The 23,168-nt window shown below is 36.6% G+C and overlaps 3 protein-coding genes across 10 annotated transcripts in view; 2 read left to right on the plus strand and 1 right to left on the minus strand.

Moving 5' to 3' along the window:
• CCDC73 (coiled-coil domain containing 73) overlaps positions 1–2,539 on the plus strand; it is a 142,643-nt gene extending 140,104 nt beyond the window's left edge. The window contains exon 19 of the mRNA XM_059069872.2: positions 1,691–2,539. Within this exon, the coding sequence (XP_058925855.1) occupies positions 1,691–1,909 (219 nt within the window). The 3' untranslated portion in view covers positions 1,910–2,539. The remainder of the gene's footprint in view (positions 1–1,690) is intronic.
• On the minus strand, positions 2,323–19,164 carry EIF3M (eukaryotic translation initiation factor 3 subunit M). The gene is made up of 11 exons (XM_059069879.2): positions 19,014–19,164; positions 16,484–16,616; positions 15,465–15,603; positions 15,058–15,181; positions 14,775–14,869; positions 9,925–10,008; positions 8,216–8,315; positions 7,507–7,588; positions 3,820–3,963; positions 2,960–3,020; positions 2,323–2,510 (listed from the first exon to the last, which is right to left on the minus strand). The coding sequence occupies exons 1-11, from the start codon at positions 19,053–19,055 to the stop codon at positions 2,390–2,392; spliced, it is 1,125 nt and encodes a 374-aa protein (XP_058925862.1). The 5' UTR covers positions 19,056–19,164; the 3' UTR covers positions 2,323–2,389.
• An 81-nt stretch (positions 19,165–19,245) lies between these two features.
• The window catches only part of WT1 (WT1 transcription factor), a 176,554-nt gene continuing 172,631 nt past the window's right edge, over positions 19,246–23,168 (plus strand). For all 8 annotated transcript variants that reach the window (XM_067038051.1, XM_067038055.1, XM_067038058.1 and 5 more), the window contains exon 1: positions 19,246–19,360. The gene's annotated coding sequence lies outside the window, so the exon portion shown is untranslated. The remainder of the gene's footprint in view (positions 19,361–23,168) is intronic.

The raw sequence follows: 23,168 nt of genomic DNA on the forward strand, positions 1-23,168 counted from the left end.
CATTATGAGAAATATACATTTATGTGCATTTTATCCATTATGTTACTCTTTACAATAACAGCATTTTGTAACAAGAAGCTGATGAGAAAACTGAGGCCCACAAAAGTTAAACGACTTAAGGTCTCTTGGTGGTCCTGTGCTGATACTTTTTTCATCTGTTATTTCATAGGAACACAGGCAATCAGACAAATATGAACCCAGCCTTACCCTAAGGATCAGAGGCTAAGACTCTGAGGGGACTGGTGGCTGACTAGAATTCTCAGGAACCAAATAGAGCAATCCAAAAGTTCACTTTAGGGAACTGAGGTTAAATGTAAACATTTAAACTCATTTAAAAAATTATTACTATATAATCTCACTTTGAAAACACAATGTTACAAATATGCCATTTTTATCAGATTGGAAAAGATTTTAATGTAAGGCAGTACTCAAAGATCTTCACAAAGATTTATGAACAAATGACATTCATTATAGCCTAATTTATAACAGTAAATGTTTTCCAACAACTTAAATGTCCAACAATATATTAAATTATGGAACATGGAATATGATGGAGCCATGCTCTTTCTAGAGGGAAATGTTAAAAATGTTTTTAACCCAACATAGAAAATGATATAAATATGGTACAATTTTTTTGAAAGTGTGTATATAGAGGAGTCCTGAATATTTACATCAAAATGTTTGATGGTGGCTGGAATCTTGGGAAATTTTAATCTAATTCTTATCCTATTCCATACCTCTAAAATATATTCCCTTTCAACAGAGGATTTGAGAAGACCATAAAAGATTTCTTTCAAATTAATTTTTGATAGGGATAAATTGGAAACACATGTTAACAATAGCATAGTTAAATGATCACACATCCATAAGAAGTATTTTGCAGCCACTGATATTTGCTTATGAGAAATTTTAATGACCTAGGAAACAACTCACAGAGGGAAAAACCAAGATATAAAATTCTATAGAATGGTCAAATTCGCTAATAGAAAGACTAGTATAGCAAACAATACCAAAATGTTGACAGATCTCTCTGGATAGTGGATTACTAGTGATCTTTAGTTTCTTTACACTTTTCTCTATTTTCTAAATTTCCAGTAATTATTTTATAATCAGAAGAAACCTTAAAATGGAAAACTTATTTAACACGGTATCAGAAGTATGACCCAATGTGGTGCCTTGGAAACATGCCAGCTTCCAAATACCTCATTGCTCTTTCCTGTTTCTCCAACAATGGTGCTCTGAAGCGTAAGAGGAAACATGAAGTAAAAGGCAGTTTTTATATGGCAGTTTACTTCCGTTAGCATTTAAAATTTTCCCCTGGCTTTGATAGAAGTTACAAAACATAGACATCTTTGGGAAGGGAAGGGGAGTAGAGGACAAAACAAATTTTTATCTGCATTGTTTAAAATATGTTTTCTTTCAGTGTAAGCTTAAGACCTTTAAGGAAACGTTTGTGGTATTCCTGGAATACATTAGGGATCTCGAAGAGCTACCACATAAGCCTACAGATTCACATTTTATAGTTTTTTGGTGCCAAAATTACTAAGGTAGTTTTGAAAATTAGCCAAGAAAACGGTGGCTTTTATCACATACTCATAATTGCAGAGGCTTAAGGATTTTCTTGAAACTTGATGACTGTTTAGAAAATGAGTAAAAATTTCAGTGGTAAAACAAGTTTGGTATTTCCTAGGTGAAAACAAAGCCTCTGAAATCAACTCTGCCACAAAGCCATTTTCAGGCAATCAAGATTAAAACCACTACTGGTTTGGCTGTGTCTTCTACTGGTGAGGATGACTGGCAGAGCTTGGTAACAAATCAAATAAATGAAATTGAAAAGTTTCTAAGCTCCGAAAATGACAACCAACCTAAAAAAAGAAAAGCAGAAGACATGGTAGGAAAAACTGATTAAAATGTTGATAAATGCTTTCAGTGGTGAACTGACTTAATTGAAATATTGATGTGGTTTAGACTAGAACACGACTGTTACATCTAAAACTTTATAGCTGTAGTCAGTTTTCCAACTTTTTCTGTGATGAAATTGTGTTACTGTTAACGTTTTCTCTCAGTAAATGCTTCATTTAAGATAGCTAAGATTGCAAGGTTTGATGTTAGCATTCAGTTTCCCTTAATTAAACTTCTTTCCTCCATATACTCTTTCATCAAAGCTCTTGCTGCACATTCCAAAACCCTTCCTTACAGAATACAACTTATGTGTTATTCAAAAGAGACGTAGTGACCCTTTGTAATTTATTACTTTGTATGCTCTGAAGATTGTGATTTCTTTTAAATTTGAGACAATAACTATCCAGACTGTAGTCAGACTTCAGGCTATAATGTTTTACTATGATTTAGATTTTCCAAAAAGAACAAAATTATATAGCATAAAAATTCAGGTATCTGAAAGACTCAAAAGGCTGTTTTTCACTTTGTTCAAGTTTTGTTTCCAGGCATTAAGTGTGTCATAGAGTTGTTGCCATTGTTGTTTTCCAAATGTCCGATGTGTGCTGTGACTGAAAAAATTAAAAACAAAGTTATTACTTAAGCTTTTATCCTCTGGTATTTTGTTTTTTTACAATATTACACACTTGTATCTAGTTAAAAGCAAGGTTAAATATACATAGAAGACATAATGTAGAGTTATAAGAATAATTAGGTTATTTTTTAAAAAACCTTTATTTGCCATACTGATCCTAAACCATCTATTTTCCTGAACTACATAAACCAGACACGGAAGCCATTAATATTCTAGCCAGTACTGAGCCATTAAATGAAATGTGCTGGAAAATAGGACTCTTTCATTAAATAAGCTAATCACAATCGATCTGAACTTTAATAAAATTATGATAAATAGCAACTATTTAACTACAGTCAACTGCTAACACCACCTTGGTTCTCTAAACATTTAAGTGAAACAGAATAAATTGTTCTACAAAATGCTGCAAAGTATTAAGTGTCTTACCTGACAACTACTTTTCTCTGGGTTTGATCAATTTTGCAGTAGACCATTTTAGTTCTTACTGCTGAAAAAAAGATGTTTTACATGACATGTTATATGGAATATTCCCAAGGAAAACAGCCTAAGGTATGAAACTATGACCAAGTAAGCCATAATAAAACTTTACAGTTTTCCAACATTATTTTACAAACTGGCTCTTTGAATTTAACAACAAGCCCAGCAATGTGATGCAACCAAAAGGCAGGCCATAATTTGTGCTCTGGTTGCTGTGCCTATCTATATTAAATATCACATACGGTTTTCATTAAGAATTCTGCTGTTCTCTGAAATCACATGGGGGTGGGGGGGAGAACGGGGCTAGTTTCTTAAGATATTATATAATACATGTTATTAACCTTAAAAATTCTAATTAACAGTTAAACCACTTTATAATGTAATTATTGAGGAAGAAGGTGCTATTTCTAGGCCAATCATAAAAAATTGGTAATGGTTAATATTTGCAGATCATTTACTATGTGCCAGGCACTGAGCTGAGTGCTTTACCTGCATTAATTCATTTAACCCTCACAACCACAGATTAATTCCTACATTCCTGTTTCACAGAGGAAGACCTAGTCTCAAACACAGGTCTAATACTAAAATCTAGGCTCTTAACCACTATGATATACTGCCTAAAGGCCTTTGTTCTACATGACTTCAAGGAATAGACACACACCAAAAACCACATAGCAATTTTATATTTTACTCTGCTACAGATATAATCTGCTTATCTACTAAGCTCAGTTTCAAGATTAAAAATCTTATGTTTCATGGGGTAGGAAGAGAAATTCTAGGAAAAAACGAAAATGTTCCAATTGCTTTACCATCAATAACAAACGCTTCAACATCATCAGCTCCAATCTGAAGTTCTTGTTGCATTGTGTCAAAAGAAATCTCTTTATTTTCCACTGCCATTCCCATAAAAGTAAGTAGTCTCATTTTTGCCATATTCTGTTCATGTAGTAGGCCTGAGTAACACAGTAGTGAAGCCAGATGAGTATCCATACTAATTACAGTCCTGCATGATTACAACTCTTGTGTAAAATCATGGAAGTCACTGTGTTTGGGTACTTACACAGAGTAATTTTCACAAAGCTTCTTATATTTACAAACCATAAACTGACCCTGTAATTAAATTATGAAGCATTTAAAATTATTTTTCTATAACTACATTTCTTTATTGCTTCAGTGCCACAGGTGATAGATTCAAAGTTAAGAATAAGCTATAAAATGGTATTTTTAGGCCCTAAGTTTTATACATTTTACATTTTAAATATTTATTTATATATTTTAGGAGATGAAGTATACAAAGTACATTCCCTAAGAACATTCTTATTTAATTAAATTAAACTTACTTTTACTAATAGCTCTCCATTTAAACACAAGATTCCTTATCTACTTACTATTTGTTCTGTGTCTGTGTTACTGGCAAACATGGAGTTTTAAAATATTTTAATATACATTCAGTTATGAAAATATTCCATTTCCCTCTAGGCCACTTTGGACTTAATACTTAAAAATCAAAACTGCAAAAGTGTATTTAACATTTATAGGTTTAAAATGATTAGTACTAAATAAAATTAACAGTGATACTTGTTCTTTTTAAGGCAAAAGTAGAAAAACTGTACAAATAATCAAATTTTGCCTTCTAATTTCTAATAAAACATTCTGCTACAATTATTCCGATCACAAACAATTGTTAAACCTTAAAGGAACAATGAATTACCTAGTCCCGATCCTTTCACTTTAAAAAAACAATAAAACTGAGGAGTAAAGAGATTAAGTGATTTCCTTATTAGTAACAAGGTGGCAGTACTAGGCCTAGAAAATAAGTTCATTTATAAAATAAATAACTAGAAATACAAATACCTACAAATCCTGAATATCCAAATTACCTATTCCTAAATAGAAGCTGAATTATAACACAAAAACATACCTGATTTGATGCTATTTCTTAATTATAAAAACAAGTTTCTAAAGTTAATTTAGAAATACTTAATGTTCCTTTTCTCTAAACTTTCAACTTCTGTAAACTCGGCAAATGACCAATCAGGTACCCTCTAGTAATTAAGAGCCTCAAGTTTGTACTGTTAAAAAAAGTTCTAAGCACTCCATAAATAAATTTGAAATTTATAACATTCAGAATATTAGCAGAAGACTAGGGAAGCCCGTTAATAAAGGACATAATTGTCTGTTAATTAGCTGTAATTATGATGCAGGCTTTCTGTTTGGCACAGATTCAACAAAAACACGATCACCATAACTCAAATGAATGAGGTACCCAAGTAAGTATTGCTAACCAGGTTTAATGGAAATCTACAAGCATCAAAAAATCAATTAGTGCACATTAACCCTAATTAACAAATGCAAATTAGATGCTGATTAACTTTCCGAAGCAAGAAGGTAGCAACTGGATAACACCAGATTACATGTGGACATGTTAGGGCAATTCAGTTGACACAAGATAGTGCTACTGTTGGCCCAACTTGTCAGTGTTAATAAAGTGTTCTGAGATAAACTGATGCTACCTGTGGAACCTAGACATTTGTAACCAGACTTTCAACTGTAATAAATGTTTAAAACATCTAAAAACCAAAAATAAACATTTAGTAAGATGTTTTCCCAGAAACATCTTTCACAAACTAATTTTCCAATAAATGGTTGCTAATTTGCACAGACTGCGAGAAACAAAAGGCAAAATAGGGAAATCTGATTTCTGGTTTGCACAGAAATTCTATTATGTTTTTTCTATCACAGAGAATACTAAAGATTTTTCTCAATATTTGGCAATATAAGAAAATTCCTTAACATTACCAGTTCAATGGACATATTTAGTCCTCTTTTAATATGATAAAATGATAGAAACTCCTAAAATTTTTAATATATAATTAAAAATACTCTTGAAATTAGATTTGTTTTACTGCTACACCCTGTGCAGTGACAAGCTTACCGTAAATCAAAAAACTTAGAGGAATGAAGATTGTTTCTAGAATGAATTATGTAAAACCATGATCTAACACATAGAAACCTGCATTTAAAAACATTTCAAACTGATGTTTAAAGTAAGACAAAGAACCAAACTTAAAGCCTTTAGGACTCTTGTTCTCAAAATCAAACTATTAAGCTAGTGAAGTCTGAGTTTAGACTTGTAGGAAGCTGTGCTTTGTTTCATGAAAGTAGAATATTACCTTCAAAGAGGAAGTCACAGTGTTCTGTGTCATATTTCAATTTTAAAGTTATAAAAAAATCTAATTTTATGGAAACATTTATTCATTACTAATATGTCAAAACCTTAATGCAGTAATAAAAAAATGTGCATCATTGAGCAATTTCTGCATTGTCACTGACCCCTGTCTTAAAATGCTGCAATATAGAAAACGTAATTTTAATGCATGCAATAGCTTATGAACCAGTGCTCCTTTGAAACAGTCAATTACACATCAATGGGGGAGTGTCAAAGTGTTAATTACTACTCCTTTTTCTTTGGTGCGTAAATAAAGAGGTTGCTGACATTAACATTCCATCACATAGCTTCATGCCACGAAACAAATTAACTGGGACAGAATGTGGTTTTCTGGGTCTAGTGCACCTGGCAAAGCATTCAACACAAACACGCTTGCATCTACTTTATCTTGGTGTATTTCAAACGCCTTATTATGTTCAGAATAATTCAATCTTCCCAATTCCAATGGCTGCACAAAATTTACAGGTGACAGGAATTAATGACTAACAAATTGAGGACTAATAGTATAATCAAAGTAGATTATAAATGTATTCTTTATCTACACTTCAACCAACCAGGAAAACTAAATTCAATTTTAATATGGAAAATATAACTAGCCTCTAATGTGTTCTGATTATTGCCCAGTAGAAAAACAAAGCACCTTAGCTTCAGTTGACTTCACTCTCAAAAAATGGGTAGTTTTAGAACAATTTAAACCTGTTCAACTACAGATTTTCTAAGTTTTCCCTTTTTAATTTTAGCATGATAAAAACATGCTCCAGAAGGAAAATACTGAATATATACTATGCAGTTTGCTCAATGAGGATAAGATTCAATTCAGCAACATTTACTGAACTCTGTTGGTCTAGAAAGAAAACTCCAAGATAAAAATCATAAACCTTAAACTTACTATGCTGTCTTCAACAAACTGTAGTTAGGAAAATTTCTCCTATCACACAAAATCACAACTCCATTTCTAACTCCCTCTTCAGCTTCACGTAGATGAGCTTGCAACACAGTATATATATACTTCTATAATTTGTTAATAGGGGGAGGGGGAGAACCAAGTATAAAAGACTATATTAGAAGGAAAAAAGCTATTTGCTACTAATGTGACTATGGCTTTTTAAAAGAAGTACCAAAAATGTAAATCACCGAGCATCTAAGGAATAAGATCTTTTACACCACTGGTTAGGGTAACCTACACATAAGGCCATGATCATATTTGCTGGATCTTTCATTCCTATCTCTCTCTCTACCCCTCCAAAGAAAAATCCCCACAACTTACCAAGTGAATCAATGAAGTCTTTATTATTCTGATAAAACTTGACATATGATGCCAATTTAGCACTCACAAAAATGGTTAAAAGCTATACAGATAAACACAAAAAGACAAAGATACAATATTCAATATAGAATTAAGATTCATACTCAAGATACTTCTAAGACACTGACTCCCAGCACCAAGACTCCACATTTCCTTCAAGCAGAAATTTCAATCTGTTTGATCAAATTACCATCTAAATTTGCTTTCATTAAAACTCACTTAGATGAAAGAATCAGGAAATAGTGTCCTCAAACGATCTACCCCAAAAGATGGTGGAAATGACATAGTACAAATAGAAATAATCCAAAATGTATTTATAATTGCATTTGAAAAGTACATTCATCTGTTTTTTAAATATCAGATTTATCTTTCTAATTGGAGATAGCTGACACTATATACTAAGAAGCAATCTGTATTCTCTAAGTTCATAATGGCCAGGCAAGTGAGATGAAGGAAAGGGAGGAAGAACAGGAGGCATGTGTTTGGTGGTTGGAGAAAAGCTAAATTCTAGTCCTAAATTTCAGTCTGTTCCTGATACAAAAATGAATATAGTTCTTCTCTTTCTAGATTTCTCTAAGAGTCATGTTCATTAATACAAAGAAGTAGAGTTACGGTTCAGTATGTTAGATTTAGGAGAAAATATTTTTAACATTAAGGATAAACTACTTACATCATGAATAAGCTCGCCTTCCAAAAACTTGACTGGTTTTAAAGTAAGAAGATGGTCAAAAAGAAACGCATTTGGGTCTTTCAATGCTCGCACAATACATCTTAAATAGAAAACAAAAACCCAAGCTCAGAGTCTTGAAATTCAGGTACTTTTCACTGCCTTTGCAGACTGCAAAATATATTCAATTAAGTAAAATATCTATGAGTTCAATATACACTGCATTAAAAAAGCTACAAAACTGGGCTTAAAACAGGCCAATAAATCTATCAGTGATGTCCATTTTAATAAAATTACTCGTAGAGGGACTTCCCTGGTGGTCCAGTGGTTAAGAATCCACCTTCCAATGCAGGGGCTGCGGGTTTGATCCCTGGTCAGAGAACTAAGATCCCACATGCTATGGGGCAACTAAGCCTGTGCCCTCAACTAGAGAGCCCGTGTGCTGCAAACTACAGAGCCCACACGCCACAACTAGAATGAAGCCCATGTGTCACAATGAAAGATCCCACATGCGGCAACAAAGATCCCACGTGCCACAAATAAGACCCGACGCGGCCAAAAATAAAATTAAATAAATAAAATTTTAAAAAGTTACTCGTAGACAAAAAACACAGCTGGAGAGAAAGCATCACCAAAGTAATCAAAGAATAAAACAGCAGCAGTAGGGCTTCCCTGGTGGCGCAGTGGCTGGGAGTCTGCCTGCTGATGCGGGGGATGCGGGTTCGTGCCCCGGTCTGGGAAGATCCCACATGCCGCGGAGCGGCTGGGCCCGTGAGCCACGGCCTCTGGGCCTGTGCATCTAGAGCTCGTGCTCCGCAACGGGAGAGGCCACGGCAGTGAGAGACCCGCATACCGCAAAAAAAAAAAAAAAACCACAGCAGCAGTATTTTACTATTTATGCCAGACACTAAGGTAAGTGCTTTAACATGTATTACTTCATTTCATCCTCACAGCACCCCGAGAGACATATAGTATTATCATGCCCATTTTATCAACGACGGAATAACCCTATAAAGAAGTTATCATAATTTCCGTTTCATAGATTTTAAAAACTGACTCTATTCTTTTTTTTTTTTTTTTTTTTTTTTTTTTTTTTTTTTTTTTTTTTTGCGGTATGCGGGCCTCTCACTGTTGTGGCCTCTCCCGTTGCGGAGCACAGGCTCCGGACGCGCAGGCCTAGCGGCCATGGCTCACGGGCCCAGCTGCTCCGCGGCATGTGGGATCTTCCCGGACCAGGGCACGAACCCGTGTCTCCTGCATTGGCAGGCGGATTCTCAACCACTGCGCCACCAGGGAAGCACTGACTCTATTCTTATTGCTACTAAATAGATCTAGGACTGTTTGAAGCAGTTATTCCCATTAGCAATGAGCTAATTTTTACAGAAAGCCACCAGCCTTTCCCCATCTATGTACCTTAACAATAAGGTAAAAATCAACCCAAGATTAGGTTCTACTACTCAGGTTGGAACCCCCACTGCAGCAATACCTCTAACAGCAAACACCATGTGGCTACTTCACATGCATTCTTTGGTTTCTTTCAATACCCAAACTTGAATTTTGTTATCTACATTAGAATCCTCATGGCGCACATGGTATTCAAATGGCTTTGGGTCACTGGTAGATGCAACCATGACTTCAGCTATATGACTGAACAGTGTAGCTCACCTATACCCTGCTGACAGTCATCACTGGAACACTGTGTTTAACGTTACCTGTGGGCATCAACTCGAGCCTGGGAAGCATTGTCCTCCGTGTAACTTCCTAGCAATTCCACCATGACTTTTGATGCAGCATCACTAAAAAGAAATACAGCTTTAGGAATTTCACAGTATCATTACTGCTATCCATTCATTCAAAAATATTTACTAAGTGTCAGGCACTGTGTTGATGATACATACAATGGTGACCCAGAGACACAGTCTGCCATTATGGAAAAAGTCATGGAACTTTCCTTCTAGGAGGAAAGAGAGACAACTAGGGAACAATAACAACTAACAAGTAAGTGCCATAAAGGCAATAAATGCTGATGTAATAGAGTAACAAGAGCAGAGACAGGAAAGAAGAGGCTACTTCATATAGAATGAGCAAGGAAAGTCTCTGAGGAAATGACATGTAAGCTGAGATCTAAAGGATGTAAAATAATTGACCATGAAACGTACTAGAGGTAGAAGGTGGGGGCTGGATGAGTTTCCAGGCAGAGAGAAGACCAGGTATAAAAGCCCTATGGTACAGTGGTTAAGAATCTGCCTGCCAATGCAGGGGATGTGGGTTCGAGCCCCGGTCCGGGAAGATCCCACATGCTGCAGAGCAACTAAGCCCATAAGCCACAAGTACTGAACCTGCGAGCCACGACTACTGAGCCCGCGTGCCACACTACTGAAGCCTGTGCACGTAGAGTCTGTGCTCTGCAATGAGAAGCCTGCGCACCACAACGAAGAGGAGCCCCCGCTTGCCACAACTAGAGAAAGTCCGCGTGCAGTAACAAAGACCCAATGCAGCCAAAAATAAATAAATAAATAAACTTAGGGTTTTTTTAAAAGCCCTAGGTGATAAAAAGGTTTTGTGTCTGAGAAACTGTTAGGATAGTACAGCTGAAGTTGAGCCAACACCAGATATTTAAGTAACTCCACTAATGATATCCTTCCAACTGAATCATCCTTAGAATTATGTAGATGATCAATTTTAACTGCAGTGAAAAGTACAAAATAATTAAATGCATTCTCTCAATCTGAACTCTTTGTAAATGTTTATCTTCACCCTTCATTTCTTCCTTTAAACTGATGAATCTTCAGCCAGTTACAGAAAGCTTAAGTTTGCTAAGTAGGAGAAACAGTTCCCCACCCCCTTTTTTCATTTTCTAAAATCCCTTCTTTCCCCCCACATCTGGATTCAACCTGGGTAAAATCAGTAAGAGCTATACCATTTATTTTAAAAACTTAAATGATATTCTAAAACTTCCCCACAAAGCCAAGATCAATTAAATTATTATCTTGTGCCACGCTGCAAGCACAGGCACACTTTCCAGTTTTAGCAACCACAGTATACTTCAGTCTAATACATCTTATCAGTTAAAGAAATCTGAATTCACAAAGGTCAGATAAAATGGTCCATTTAAAGTGCACAATATCTGACATATAATAAGGACTCAGAAGATACTACACAATTTGCACTCATCAACCACCAATATAAACAAAATCATGAAGGGGGCACCCATAAATGTAAGCATTCTTACTACGAGGGCAAGGCAACTCAGAATTCTATTTAGAAGCAGAAACAAACAAACCAATAAAAAACCAAACAACAACAAAAAAACGACCATTTTCTGTGTACTAGACAAAAACCAGATCTTAAAATTTAAATCAGCAGCATGACAGAAATTTGAATAACCATCCTTCCCTAGTTCCTTAAGTGTAGGTAGCATTCATCGACTCAGGAGCCATCACTACCAACAGGTTGGGAATACAATGGTTGACAGATAAGGTTGCTAGCCTTCAGGGAGCCTAAAACCTCATAAACCTTTTAACCAAGCGTGTGAAGTATGATAAAAGTAGAGGGTGCTGTAAATATGGGAGGAGCATTTCAGGCAGAGACAAGGAGTTGCCTGTAGTTCTAGACCAAGCATTGGCAAACTTTCCATGAAGCACCAGGCAATATTTTAGGCTTTGCAGGCCACCTGGTTTCTGCTGCAACTACTCAAATCTAGGAAAAAGCAGCCATAGATGATACATAAATGATAAGTATGGGTGCATTCCAATAAAATTTTATGGACATTGAAATTTGCATTTCATATAATGGTCACAATTCAGGAAATATCCTCCTTCTTTTGATTTTTTTTGTCAACCACTTAAAAATGTAAATACCATTCTTAGCTTGTAGGCCATATAAAAACAGGTACCAGCCTCCGGGTCCAGTCTGGGAAAGAGCACGGTGCTTTTGCAGCTGACACAGGTTCACTACATCTAGGGTATGATATACCAAGAGGAAGGGTATAGGGTTGTGTGTATGTGAAAAAGAGGGAGAGAGGGGGAGAGGAATGGAGGGAGGGAATATCCATATAAAGAAAACAAAGTTTTTGTGGTTTGTCACTGCACCATACAAAAATGGCAAGAGGATTATTATTACATTCACCAAGCCCATGCTACTGCAATAAACAGGAGCCCATGTCAGAAAGGACTTATATGCCAAACTAAGAATTCTGTACTGTATGCTAAAAAAATGTAAACCTAAAGAATGACAGGCTGAAATTTTTGTTTCACAAAACCATTGTAGACAGAATTAAACAGAAGACCACTTCAACATGTCTTGCTTAGGAAAACAGAAACTAATTTAGAGGGAGAAAATGATAAATTCATTTTGGTCACATTGAGTTTGAGACAACTATGGGCCACATCTAAGTAACCAGGTGGAAAGCAGTTGGACATAAGGGTCTGAAGCTCAGAAGAGAAGCCCGGGTTGAATGCCTCTGGGAAGGGCATACACTCTAGTTCCATAAACCACCACTTCATACTGCCTTAAGTCACTGCTTCTTACATCCACTGCTTTTGCAACGTGTTCATTTTTCAGAAATGTTCATTTAGCACTTATATACTAAGTACCTGCTCGTGTCAGACACTGTTCTAGTAATGAACAAAAAGTTCCTGCCCTTGGGAAACTTACATTCTAGAGGGGACTGACAGATAATAAACATGAAAATATAGTATGTCAGTTAGTAATAAGTGTAGTGGGGCCGATAATAAAATAGGGATGAGGGGAAAAAAGCAATGCGAGGGTAGGGGAACACTGTTATTTTTTACAGATAGCCAGAGAAGGCCTTTCTGATGAGGTAAAAATTGAGCAGATTCGAAGAAGGGAGGGAGCCACAAATGAGGTGTGAATGAAACAAAGAATCTAGACAGGTGCCCCAAAAGCCAACTGAAGGAAGTGTTTCAAGAAGGAAAGAGTGATCACCTGTGACAAATGCTGCAGATATTTCCTAATATGTTAACATTAGGGTATGTCTAGGAGAGCACAAGATGGGTAATGATGTCTTATCTCAATTTCTCTGAGAATTCGCTTTCTAATTCTTTAGACCATTACCTTAGTTATTTCCTTTTTACACAGAAAAGACTGAGGATCTACTAAACAGCAATTAGAGAAATCATCCAATGAGTAGTCATCATCTCTGATAAGCACTAAACATTCAAAGGGAAACAGTAACGCTCATCATTTTAAATTACTGTACCAGAAAAAAGACTAACTTTTTAAAGATGAGCTTGAAAAAATGAAAAGGATAATGATAAGAACAAAATATCCAATATTTACTGAGTGCTTTCTCAATAATGAAACCACTATTTTAAGACCTTCATGTGCACATTAGCTTATTTAATCTTTTCAACAACCATATGAGGTAAGTACTACTATTATTTCCACTCTGAAGTTGGAAACTGAGGGATTTATTTAGGGTCATATACAAGTAGGAAAGCCAAGGTTTGAAATCCCAGTAGTTGTATTCCATGGCCTGCACATTTATAGCATATATTAAAATATGGATTCTTTCTCCAATAGCTTTTATGCCCTCCCCATTTGAGACTGTTCAATATAAAACTACCTACTCTTCAACAGTTACTGACAACTGGCTAGAATGCTGCCACAAGTGTGCTAGCATGTAACAGACAGTAGCCCCTGATACAAAATGAAACAGGCTATTGATGCAAGATTCCCTGCTTAACTTCTTTTATAATAAAACGCTGCAATTTTCACAACAAAAATATAATTTCCTCTTGTATTGTTAAATGTAAACCATCTGCAAAAAACTTTACATTACTTTAACATAACAGAAACATTAATCTTATTGATCATCTCTAATATATTAAGCACCCTAGACTGAAAGCAACTATAAAAATTGTGCAATAAAACTAAACTGAAGACTGATTACTTTTCCTAAAAGTTCTTAACCACTATGTGAAAAAAGAAATTGAAAAGCCAGGTCAAAATGCTAGGATTATCCTTCAACCCTAATTCTAAAAACTGGGCCAAATATATCATTTGGTAGCATCCATAAACTGGATGAAGAATAAATATTTTGGGCATGAAGTTTGCTGGGCTAAATACAAGCCATAGAAACTCAAGACCTTGCAAAAGCACAATTAAGTACCATTTAGTACAGTCTATTGCAAAGTTTCATCTCAGGGGCACTGTTTATATAAAGAGACTTTGACTATGGGAAACTCTGACTGATAGACCCTCACCACCATTAAACAAAAGTGATAGCATTACCCTGTACTAAGACATCAAAGCACCATTAAATAACTTAGTCTAATGTTACACACAGCTTTGGGATTAACAGTTGTACCATTTTTAGAACAAAAGCAAGTTTTGCTTTTTAAAAAGTTTAAAGATGGGAAAGACTATTTTAAACTTTGCAGTTATCTTTAATTTAGTAGGTGAAATTTACAGAAAAAGATTTATAGCAACTTCTTAGAGAATGAAGTAGAGCAAAATCACTTATCCTACCTGTCCTTAAAAAAGTCTCAACTACTTATATTGCCATTATGTTTTAAGTCAGTACATTAATTCTGAATACCTTTTCTTACAATCCACAAGTGCCTCATAAAGTAGCCTTAAAAGGGTGTGTTTTTTCTCAGTGGTGAGGTTCCAGTCAGAAATCCATTTTCTAACCTACAATGAGATTGACAAAAAGGAGAAAATTTAGTGACAGTGAACGTATTTTCTCAATTTAAAGGATAACATTTAAAAAAAAATAAAAAAAAATAAAGGATAACATTTAGAAGACATATTTGCTTCTTATTTGAGCTATAAAACTATACTTCTTATAAGCAGAACAAGTATTTCACATGGTAACTCACTTGATCCAGCTCAGTTGGAATATACTGGATGGCCCCACAGGATGCTGCCACTTTAATGAGGCTGCAATATACTGTATATCTTACAGGAGTATTCTTATCCATCCCATGGAAAAGGTTGCTTAGCCTGGTTAACAAACAAATAATAAAACAATGCTGGAGATCAGTAACTACAGTGACTAAATTAAGGTTATATGCTCTGACAACAAACTTGAAAGGGATACTATTAAGAACGTCACATTACAAGGAGGGAAATGGTGCACAGGAGAATTAAGTGACTTGTCCAAAGACACACCACCAATAAAAGTCACAGGTGACAGTCAGTTCTAGAATTCTTGCTTTTAACCATTAAATGACAGTAACATGAAGAGCCCCTTGAAAAACTGAGCCTCTTACAATTCTTAACTTACAACTGCAGTCTCAGAGATGGGCGTTCACCTTCCCGAAATTTGACCAGTTTCTCACACAGGCTTTCAATCAGAGCTTCTTGCTTATCTGGTTCCAGGATCAAGAGGAGGGATACCACACTGTTCATCACACTTTCAACATCTACATATATATGGATGACACAATAGTGATACTATAATATTTAATGTATCTGGTTAAACATGTATTTCCGGTGTTTTAATACACCAAAGACCATTAAACATAAAACACTTAAAAGGTACTCTGGCTACTGTAAAGCAGTTCTAAAGAACACTTTTCCTTCAATGGTGTGCATTATACTAAAAAACATAGTACAAATGAATTCAAACTAAACCAGCTGTGTTGTATAGTTATCATTCGGAAAGCAACTCACACATTTTATTGAAGAAGGAGGAAGTTACTACCCAAGATTTGGTTTTCAACCAGTAAAACAGAAGACTGATTTACATGTCTATGTAGTATACAGTTTCAATTTTTACTAACAAGATACTAATTGTACACCAAGTTTAATCTCAAACCTTACTAACAAGATACTAATCAAACCTTACTAACAAGATACTAATCATACACCAAGTTTAATCTCAAACCTAAAATCCTAGAGATTTTAGGACTCCCAATTTTCAAAATTTCCCATTTTATCTCAATAAATAGGGAATCAGCCAAATAATTAAATCGGCTTTTAGATTACCTGAAATTGTATTCCATCTCATATTAATCTAAACCTTATGAAGAGACTCATTTTTTCCTTCAGTTCATTCTGAAATTACCAGTATTCACCGTGTGCAATAATACTCAAAAAACATGTAAAAAAGATGTTTTATCAAAATAGGCTTATTTCATGAGTATAACAGATGAGAATAAACTGAAAGTGTGTGCAAAGATTAAGAACAACAGTGCTTAAAAGTTCTAAGATCTAAAACAAAACAAATATAATTCACATGAAAGTTTTAAGAGTAGGTCCTCTATGATTAGTAAATAATATTACAAAAAATTAAAGACAAACCTTTATCATCTTCCTTCAGACATACATCACAGGCTTCAATAATTTGAGCTAAATCTACATGAAGTCCACCTTCCGAGTTCTCTTCTGATATTTCAGCTCCTTTAGATTTCAAATAAGCTCGAAGCTCAGCAGCCTGTTGAATCAAATAGGGTTGCTATATATCTATAAAACGAACGATGAATCACAAAACACAAGATCTCAAACCATTCTGATGTATTTCTAAAAAAATAAAAATGTAAACACAGCACTTAATGATAACTTTAAAGTAGGTTAAAGTGCCTTTCCCCCAGCTCATCCACCAACACAGCACCACAGGTTTTCCTCAAGTGGCTACACAGACCCACTATGACCCACAGTGATCATTGTCAAATTTCTCTCATATCACCTACTTTCTCTCATATCACATATATATCCTGCTGGACTTCCAGTATACAGCAAAAACCTTTCTACTATAACACAAAGCTTTTTTTTTGGGGGGGGGGGAATAACTGATCTGATTTCTTTTAAAGAAGTTTTATTGCTCTCAGGTCTACATAACACAATACTTTAAAAAGTTACAGACATTACCCTGGCAAGAGAGTAATCATTTGTTAATTAAACGTTTGAGACACAAAGATAAAAAGGTGACGCCTTTGAATGTCGCCTTGAATAAAATGTTCCTATCAAATTGCATCTACGATGTAATTACTCTTTTAAAATGCATATCTGGATCAGAAAGCACTTTTGGACCTATAAAAACATAACTATAGTACTACATCCAGGTAGTTTTCTACTCTAACGCATATATATTTAACAACGTATTCTTCTGAGGACTTGGTATTTATGGCAACCACACATGAATGCAAACAGTGTTTAAGATAATAAAATGAAGAACTGAAATGGAGACGCAGGGATACCATTAGTAAATATGTAGGCATCACATTTCTAAACCCACAAATATGTCTGGCCACCTAAGTGTATTAAAGCTGTTGCTCTGATGGTGCTATCCTTTCAGATAACACAGTAACTTCACATGAGTTGGTATCATAAACAAGATTTCATAAAACAAACCTCACCATATCAGAGTGCACAAAAATATCACTGCATATTTCTCTATGAAGGACACATGGTATGCTCCCCCCTACCCCCCAAAGGCATCTGTTCAGTTTCTGCTTTGCACCCACAAAGCAATCAACAGTTTATTGTTTTCAACTGTCATCCTTACTGGCCACAGGTGGTTATGGAGTGGTAAAAGCAAAGAAAAGGACTCTGAACGCCACTTAACTCTAATCAGAGAATATGACCAAAGTTTAACTCCCAAAGCAGTCACCTATTTACCCAAAAGGAATGGCCAGTGTGAAACAACATTAGCATAACCTAACTAGAAATAACACTTTAAAACTAATATAATCAATGACAAGAACTTCCTCCATCTACAAACCCTCTTCTATGTTAGAAAAAAAAACCAAACACTTTTCTTCAGTCACCTAATAGCCAATTGCTGATAACGTGATTCCATTCCTACTCAGATAGGCTTTTTTTTCCTTCCACATCTTCTTTTCTAATTATGCTCAACTCGTTCCCTAGCCTTTTGTTCCCCCATTTTTCTTTCCCCTTCTTACTTTGCTCTTCAGGACTGAAGGTCTGCATTTCTACCAAGGGGAAAAAAAAAAATCACATCTGTAATTCTAACAGTTATCTTACACTAGTATTGATATTTTCTGTTCTATCGAAACCAAAATTTCCATGTTAGTGGAGTAGGAGAAAAATACAAAATGACAACCCTTAACGACTTCACAGAATAGTTTTCAGTTCTGCAAAATTAGCGAAAATCATTTCAAGTTTAGTTTAACTCCCAGTTTAACTCTTGTTATGGGGAAAATTAGAAGCATGAGCCATGCAAACCAAAGAGCAAACCCCAAAGAGAAAATTTAAAAATATTAAGATTGTTCACCAAGTGTATGCCTCAAAGTATGAGAGTGGAATTAACGTTATGCGTTCAGGTTACAGAACTCTCACTCTTGCTCAAGTAAGAATATAAAATACGGTCTACGTATAAAATAGGCGTCACCTGTGCCCTTGTGGTCACATAATAAAGTCATTTTGATCTTTAGTACCAAGTTATTTTTCCCTGAACTGCTTACGCCGTCTAAAGATTCGCCACCTCCCACTCCGGATGTGGTTGCATTTGCAGGACGGAAGCAGATACCCTTCTCAATAAGTCAAAAAGTACCCTGTCGACAGACAACAATGAGTGACTCCAGGCTGGAAGAGTCCCGACGCCGACCAGGAAGTTGGCCGTCAACCCTCGGGCCCAGCACTGAAAGTGCTGACCGGCGGGCAACCCCAGGCCTCCAGGAACGCGCTCCCCTACCTCGCGGCCTACCCACTCCAGGGTGTGGAGGACTGAACAGCGGCTCTCGGCTGCCGGGCGGGCTCCGCGGGGCGGCGTCCCGCTCGCCCAGCCCTGGCTCGGCCCCAACTCGGCCCCTCACACTCCTGAGCCTCCCCTACACCCCACCCTGGCGGAATCCGCCATCCGGGAGCACACCTGATCTTCCTCGCTGATGTCGATGAACGCCGGGACACTCATGGCGAAGGCCGCAGCACTTAGAACTCTCGGCTCGCAAACCACGCCGACCGGAAAAAGGAGCTGGGGTGCGCGCCGGCGCCTCACAACCGCTTCCGGGTCAGCCTGCGCGGGTCTTGCGGGGCGGGGTCACCAGGACGGGCGAAGCCACGGAGACCAATCGCAGCGCGCGCTCTGGCCGGGGCGGGGCGGAGGCGGAGGCGGAGGCGGAGGCGGAGGCGGAGGCGGAGGCGGAGGCGGAGGCGGAGGCGGAGGCCCAAGCCCAAGGAGCTACCTTCCTGCGTGGTCTTTCGTCTCCTTTAACTCCGGTAGGTGGGGTGTAGTGTGTGTTCCGAATTATCGACCCGCTTGCGCCTCACGGAGCCCACCTACCCTTTTGAAATTTTGGGGCGATTTTTTTTCGAGTTATAATTTAACGCACATTTCAGCCTTTATTGAGGGACTAGCTAGCAAGCAGGCAGTGCTCTCTGCCCCGGGGATAGCAGCAGTTTTCAAAATAAGCTCCCCCACCTGCAGCTTACATTCCATTGGGGGCACACAGAACACAAACAGTACAAAGTAATTAGAAACGCAGCCCTGAATGGCGTAGTGTTTTACAGCACAGACTCCAGAATCGAATTTCTTGGGGTGGAATCCCTGCTGCACCGTTTGATGGATGTGTGATTTGGGGCAGTTGCTTAACTTCTGCATTCCAGCTTCCTCTGGAAAAATTAGATCAAGTACTTAACTCATGGTGTTGTTCTGAGGATTAAGTAAATTAATATATAAAGCAGTTAAAACATGGTGAACTCTGGATGTATTAGCTGTTATTCAATAGTTATGTAACATGTTAATTAGCACCAGTAAAACAACAGAGAAAGGGGTGGTGTGTGTATGAGTGTGGGTGCATGCCATTTTAGATAGAGTGAGCAAAGAAAATGGCTCACATGTCATTGAGAAGTGAAGGAAATGAGGAAAGTACCAATGGAGAAATCTTCAGGAGAACTTTTCATACAGAAGACAGCAAAGAAGGGACTTGAGGCAGGTGCAAGGAAGCTGTGGGCTGGATTTGAGGAGGAGAGGAATAGGAGATGAGATAGCCATGGCCAGATCATGGTCTTGTAGGCTATAATAAAAAATTTGGTTTTGACTTTAACAAGCCTCTAACAGGTTTTGAGCAGAGGAGTGAGGAGATCAAACAACTTTTTTTGTAAAGGATAACTCTGGCAGGTGTGTTGCAAAATGATAGAAGTTGAGCAAGGGCCCAAGTAGGGAAACTGGTTAGAAAGCTATTACAGAGACAGAGCAAGAGAAGATGGTGGAGTGGTGGTGAGAAATTGAATTCTCGATGGCAAAACTGATAAGATTTACTGACAGATCAGGTAAGGTGTGTGAGAGAAAGAGGAACTCAAGGGGACTCCAAAGTTTGGCCTGAAGTCAAGCCAATGCCTTCTAACATTCTGGGGCAGACTGTCTACTTGCAGTAATTGCAAGCTTGCTTCTTATTTGAAAAAGCAAGAAACATGGAGGCCTTTATGCACCCAACATGGATATTGTTTAGGAAATTAGGGAAAATTAAGTTAAAAAAAAAAAAGATGGGAAACTCAATAGTAAGAAAGAGAACAACCCAGTTTAATGCAAATCAAAAACATGATAAGATACCACTGCACACTTACCACAAAAGCTAATTAAAAAAAAACAATACCAAGTCCTAATAAGGATGTGGAGCAACTGGAATTTTGTTAAATTGCTGGTAGGAATGCAAAATGGTAATAGTAATCAAGATAGTGTGATATTGACATCAAGGTAGACAATTAGATCAAAGAAAAAGAGAGCTCAGAAATAGACCTACAGGTGGTCAATTGATTTTTGCCTAAGATACAAAGGCAATTTAATTTTTTAAACAAATGGTGCTGGAAAAATTGTATATTCATATTTGAGAAAAAGGAAACTGAATCCATACTTTTACCATATGGAAAAATGAACTTAAAATGAATATTAGGCCTAAATATAAAATCTAAAACTGTTAATTAAACTTTTAGGACAAAACACGGAAGAAAATTTTTGTGACCTTGGGTTTGTGACCAAAGAGTTTTTAGATACATTTCTGAAGGACATGATCCATGAATGAAAAGAAATTGGCAAATTGGACTTCATCAAAATTAAGAACTTCTGCTCTCTGAAAGACACTTAAGAGAATGAAAAAACAAGCCACAGACTACGACGAGAAAACATTGGCAAATTACACATCTGGTATGGACTTGTATCCAGAATATATAAAGCACTTTCAAAACTCAATAAGAAGGGAATTCCCTGGTGGCCTAGTGGTTAGGATTCCAGTCTTTCACTACAGTGGCCCTGGGTTCAATCCCTGGTCCCCTGGTTGGGGAACTGAGATCCTGCAAGCTGTGCAGCACAACCAAAAAAAAAAAAATACAACCCACAGGTGAATGGATAAACAAATTGTTATATATTCACGTAATGGAATACTGCTGTGCAATAAAAAAAGATGAACTATCGATACATGTAACAATATGGATGAATCAAAATAATTTGTTGTGTGAAAGAAGCCAGACGTACTGTATGATTCCACTTATAAAAATCTCTAGAAAATACAAACTAATCTTAAGTGGCGACACTATAGATTGTCGTTGCCTGGATAAGGGGGACTAATATTCATTTAAAAATAATATCTCAGGGCTTCCCTGGTGGTGCAGTGGTTGAGAATCCGCCTGCCGATGCAGGGGACACGGGTTCGTGCCCTGGTCCGGGAAGATCCCACATGCCGCGGAGCGGCTGGGCCCGTGAGCCATGGCCGCCGAGCCTGCGCGTCCGGAGACTGTGCTCTGCAACGGGAGAGGCCACAACAGTGAGAGGCCGGCATACTGCAAAAAATAATAATAATAATAATAATAATATCTCAGATCTAATTGGTTTGTAAATGAATCAAAAAATTTTAGCTCTATTTTGTTAAACAAAATAAGTGTTCTGTGGACTTTTGTTTTCCTTTTTAAAGGAGACAAATCTCCCTTAACTTAGACAAGTGGTACAAGAAATATTGTCTATTCTTCTATATATGGCATGTTCCATATGTTCCAAATGTTTCAGATAAAAAAGTTTGGAGCCAATTGAAGAAATCTGGAGCCAGTTGAAATTTGAGCTGGCCAATTTAAACTTGATCCTATGCCCGAAATAAAATACAGGTCAACTGGTGTGTTAAAGGCAATAAAATAAGAGTTGTCATTTATACTGCCACAATAGCAACATGTTATTATTGTATCATATTCTTAGAGTTTCTTAAAAACATATCTAGGCACTTTCAAAAAATGAATTAGTACCAAGATGTTGAACAGGTCCCCTATCTTCTGAAAGACAATATTCTCTAGCTGATTTTTTTAACCTGAAAAATACAACCAAATATTTATAGTTTTTCTTTACTGTTTATTTTGTCTGCTTTCCCTCTAGTAATATCTCCTTGTTCTTTCTGATTAAAAATTCTGGAAAACCTGGATTTAGCTCTATTTTTAATTGTCTTATGTGAAAGGACCATATTAATATATTCACCTGAAATTTTATCATTGGACAAAAATGACATTATTTTGCAAGAAGAATGTGTTGCATGATATTGATATCCAAAATTTGTCTTCAAGTATATTTCAAGTATCTCAAAATATAGAATTATTCATCTGATAAATAAAAGTATATTTTTCTACTAAAATAGTACATGTAGTTGATTACCTAAATAGTAATGCTGTATTTTAAAGGGTAACCCGTTCGAAATGAGCATTATTTATAATACTTAATCATCGTCCTTTTACTGAATCAATATCCTGGGAGCTTTGAGAAGGCGGGAATGTGTTTATTATTTCATTCCTTTGCTTATGGAAGTAGCTGATACAAAGAAGGAGTAATAAATATTTGTTATATTAGTGAATGATATCATAAAAGTTAACTAACTTGACATATATTTGTTATGTCAGATAAAAAGCAATGATATCCGATCATTGCTTTGAATTTTGAATGAAAAATAGATGATTACAACATTCTAGAAAGACATGGAAAAGAGTGGAGGAAAAAAGTGTGGCACAGACTGCTACTTGTCAGCCTGCTATCCATCCTCTTATTCCTTAGTAGCAA

This window comes from Kogia breviceps, chromosome 7, assembly GCF_026419965.1.
Source record: "Kogia breviceps isolate mKogBre1 chromosome 7, mKogBre1 haplotype 1, whole genome shotgun sequence".
NCBI classification, from domain to species: Eukaryota; Metazoa; Chordata; class Mammalia; order Artiodactyla; family Physeteridae; genus Kogia; species Kogia breviceps.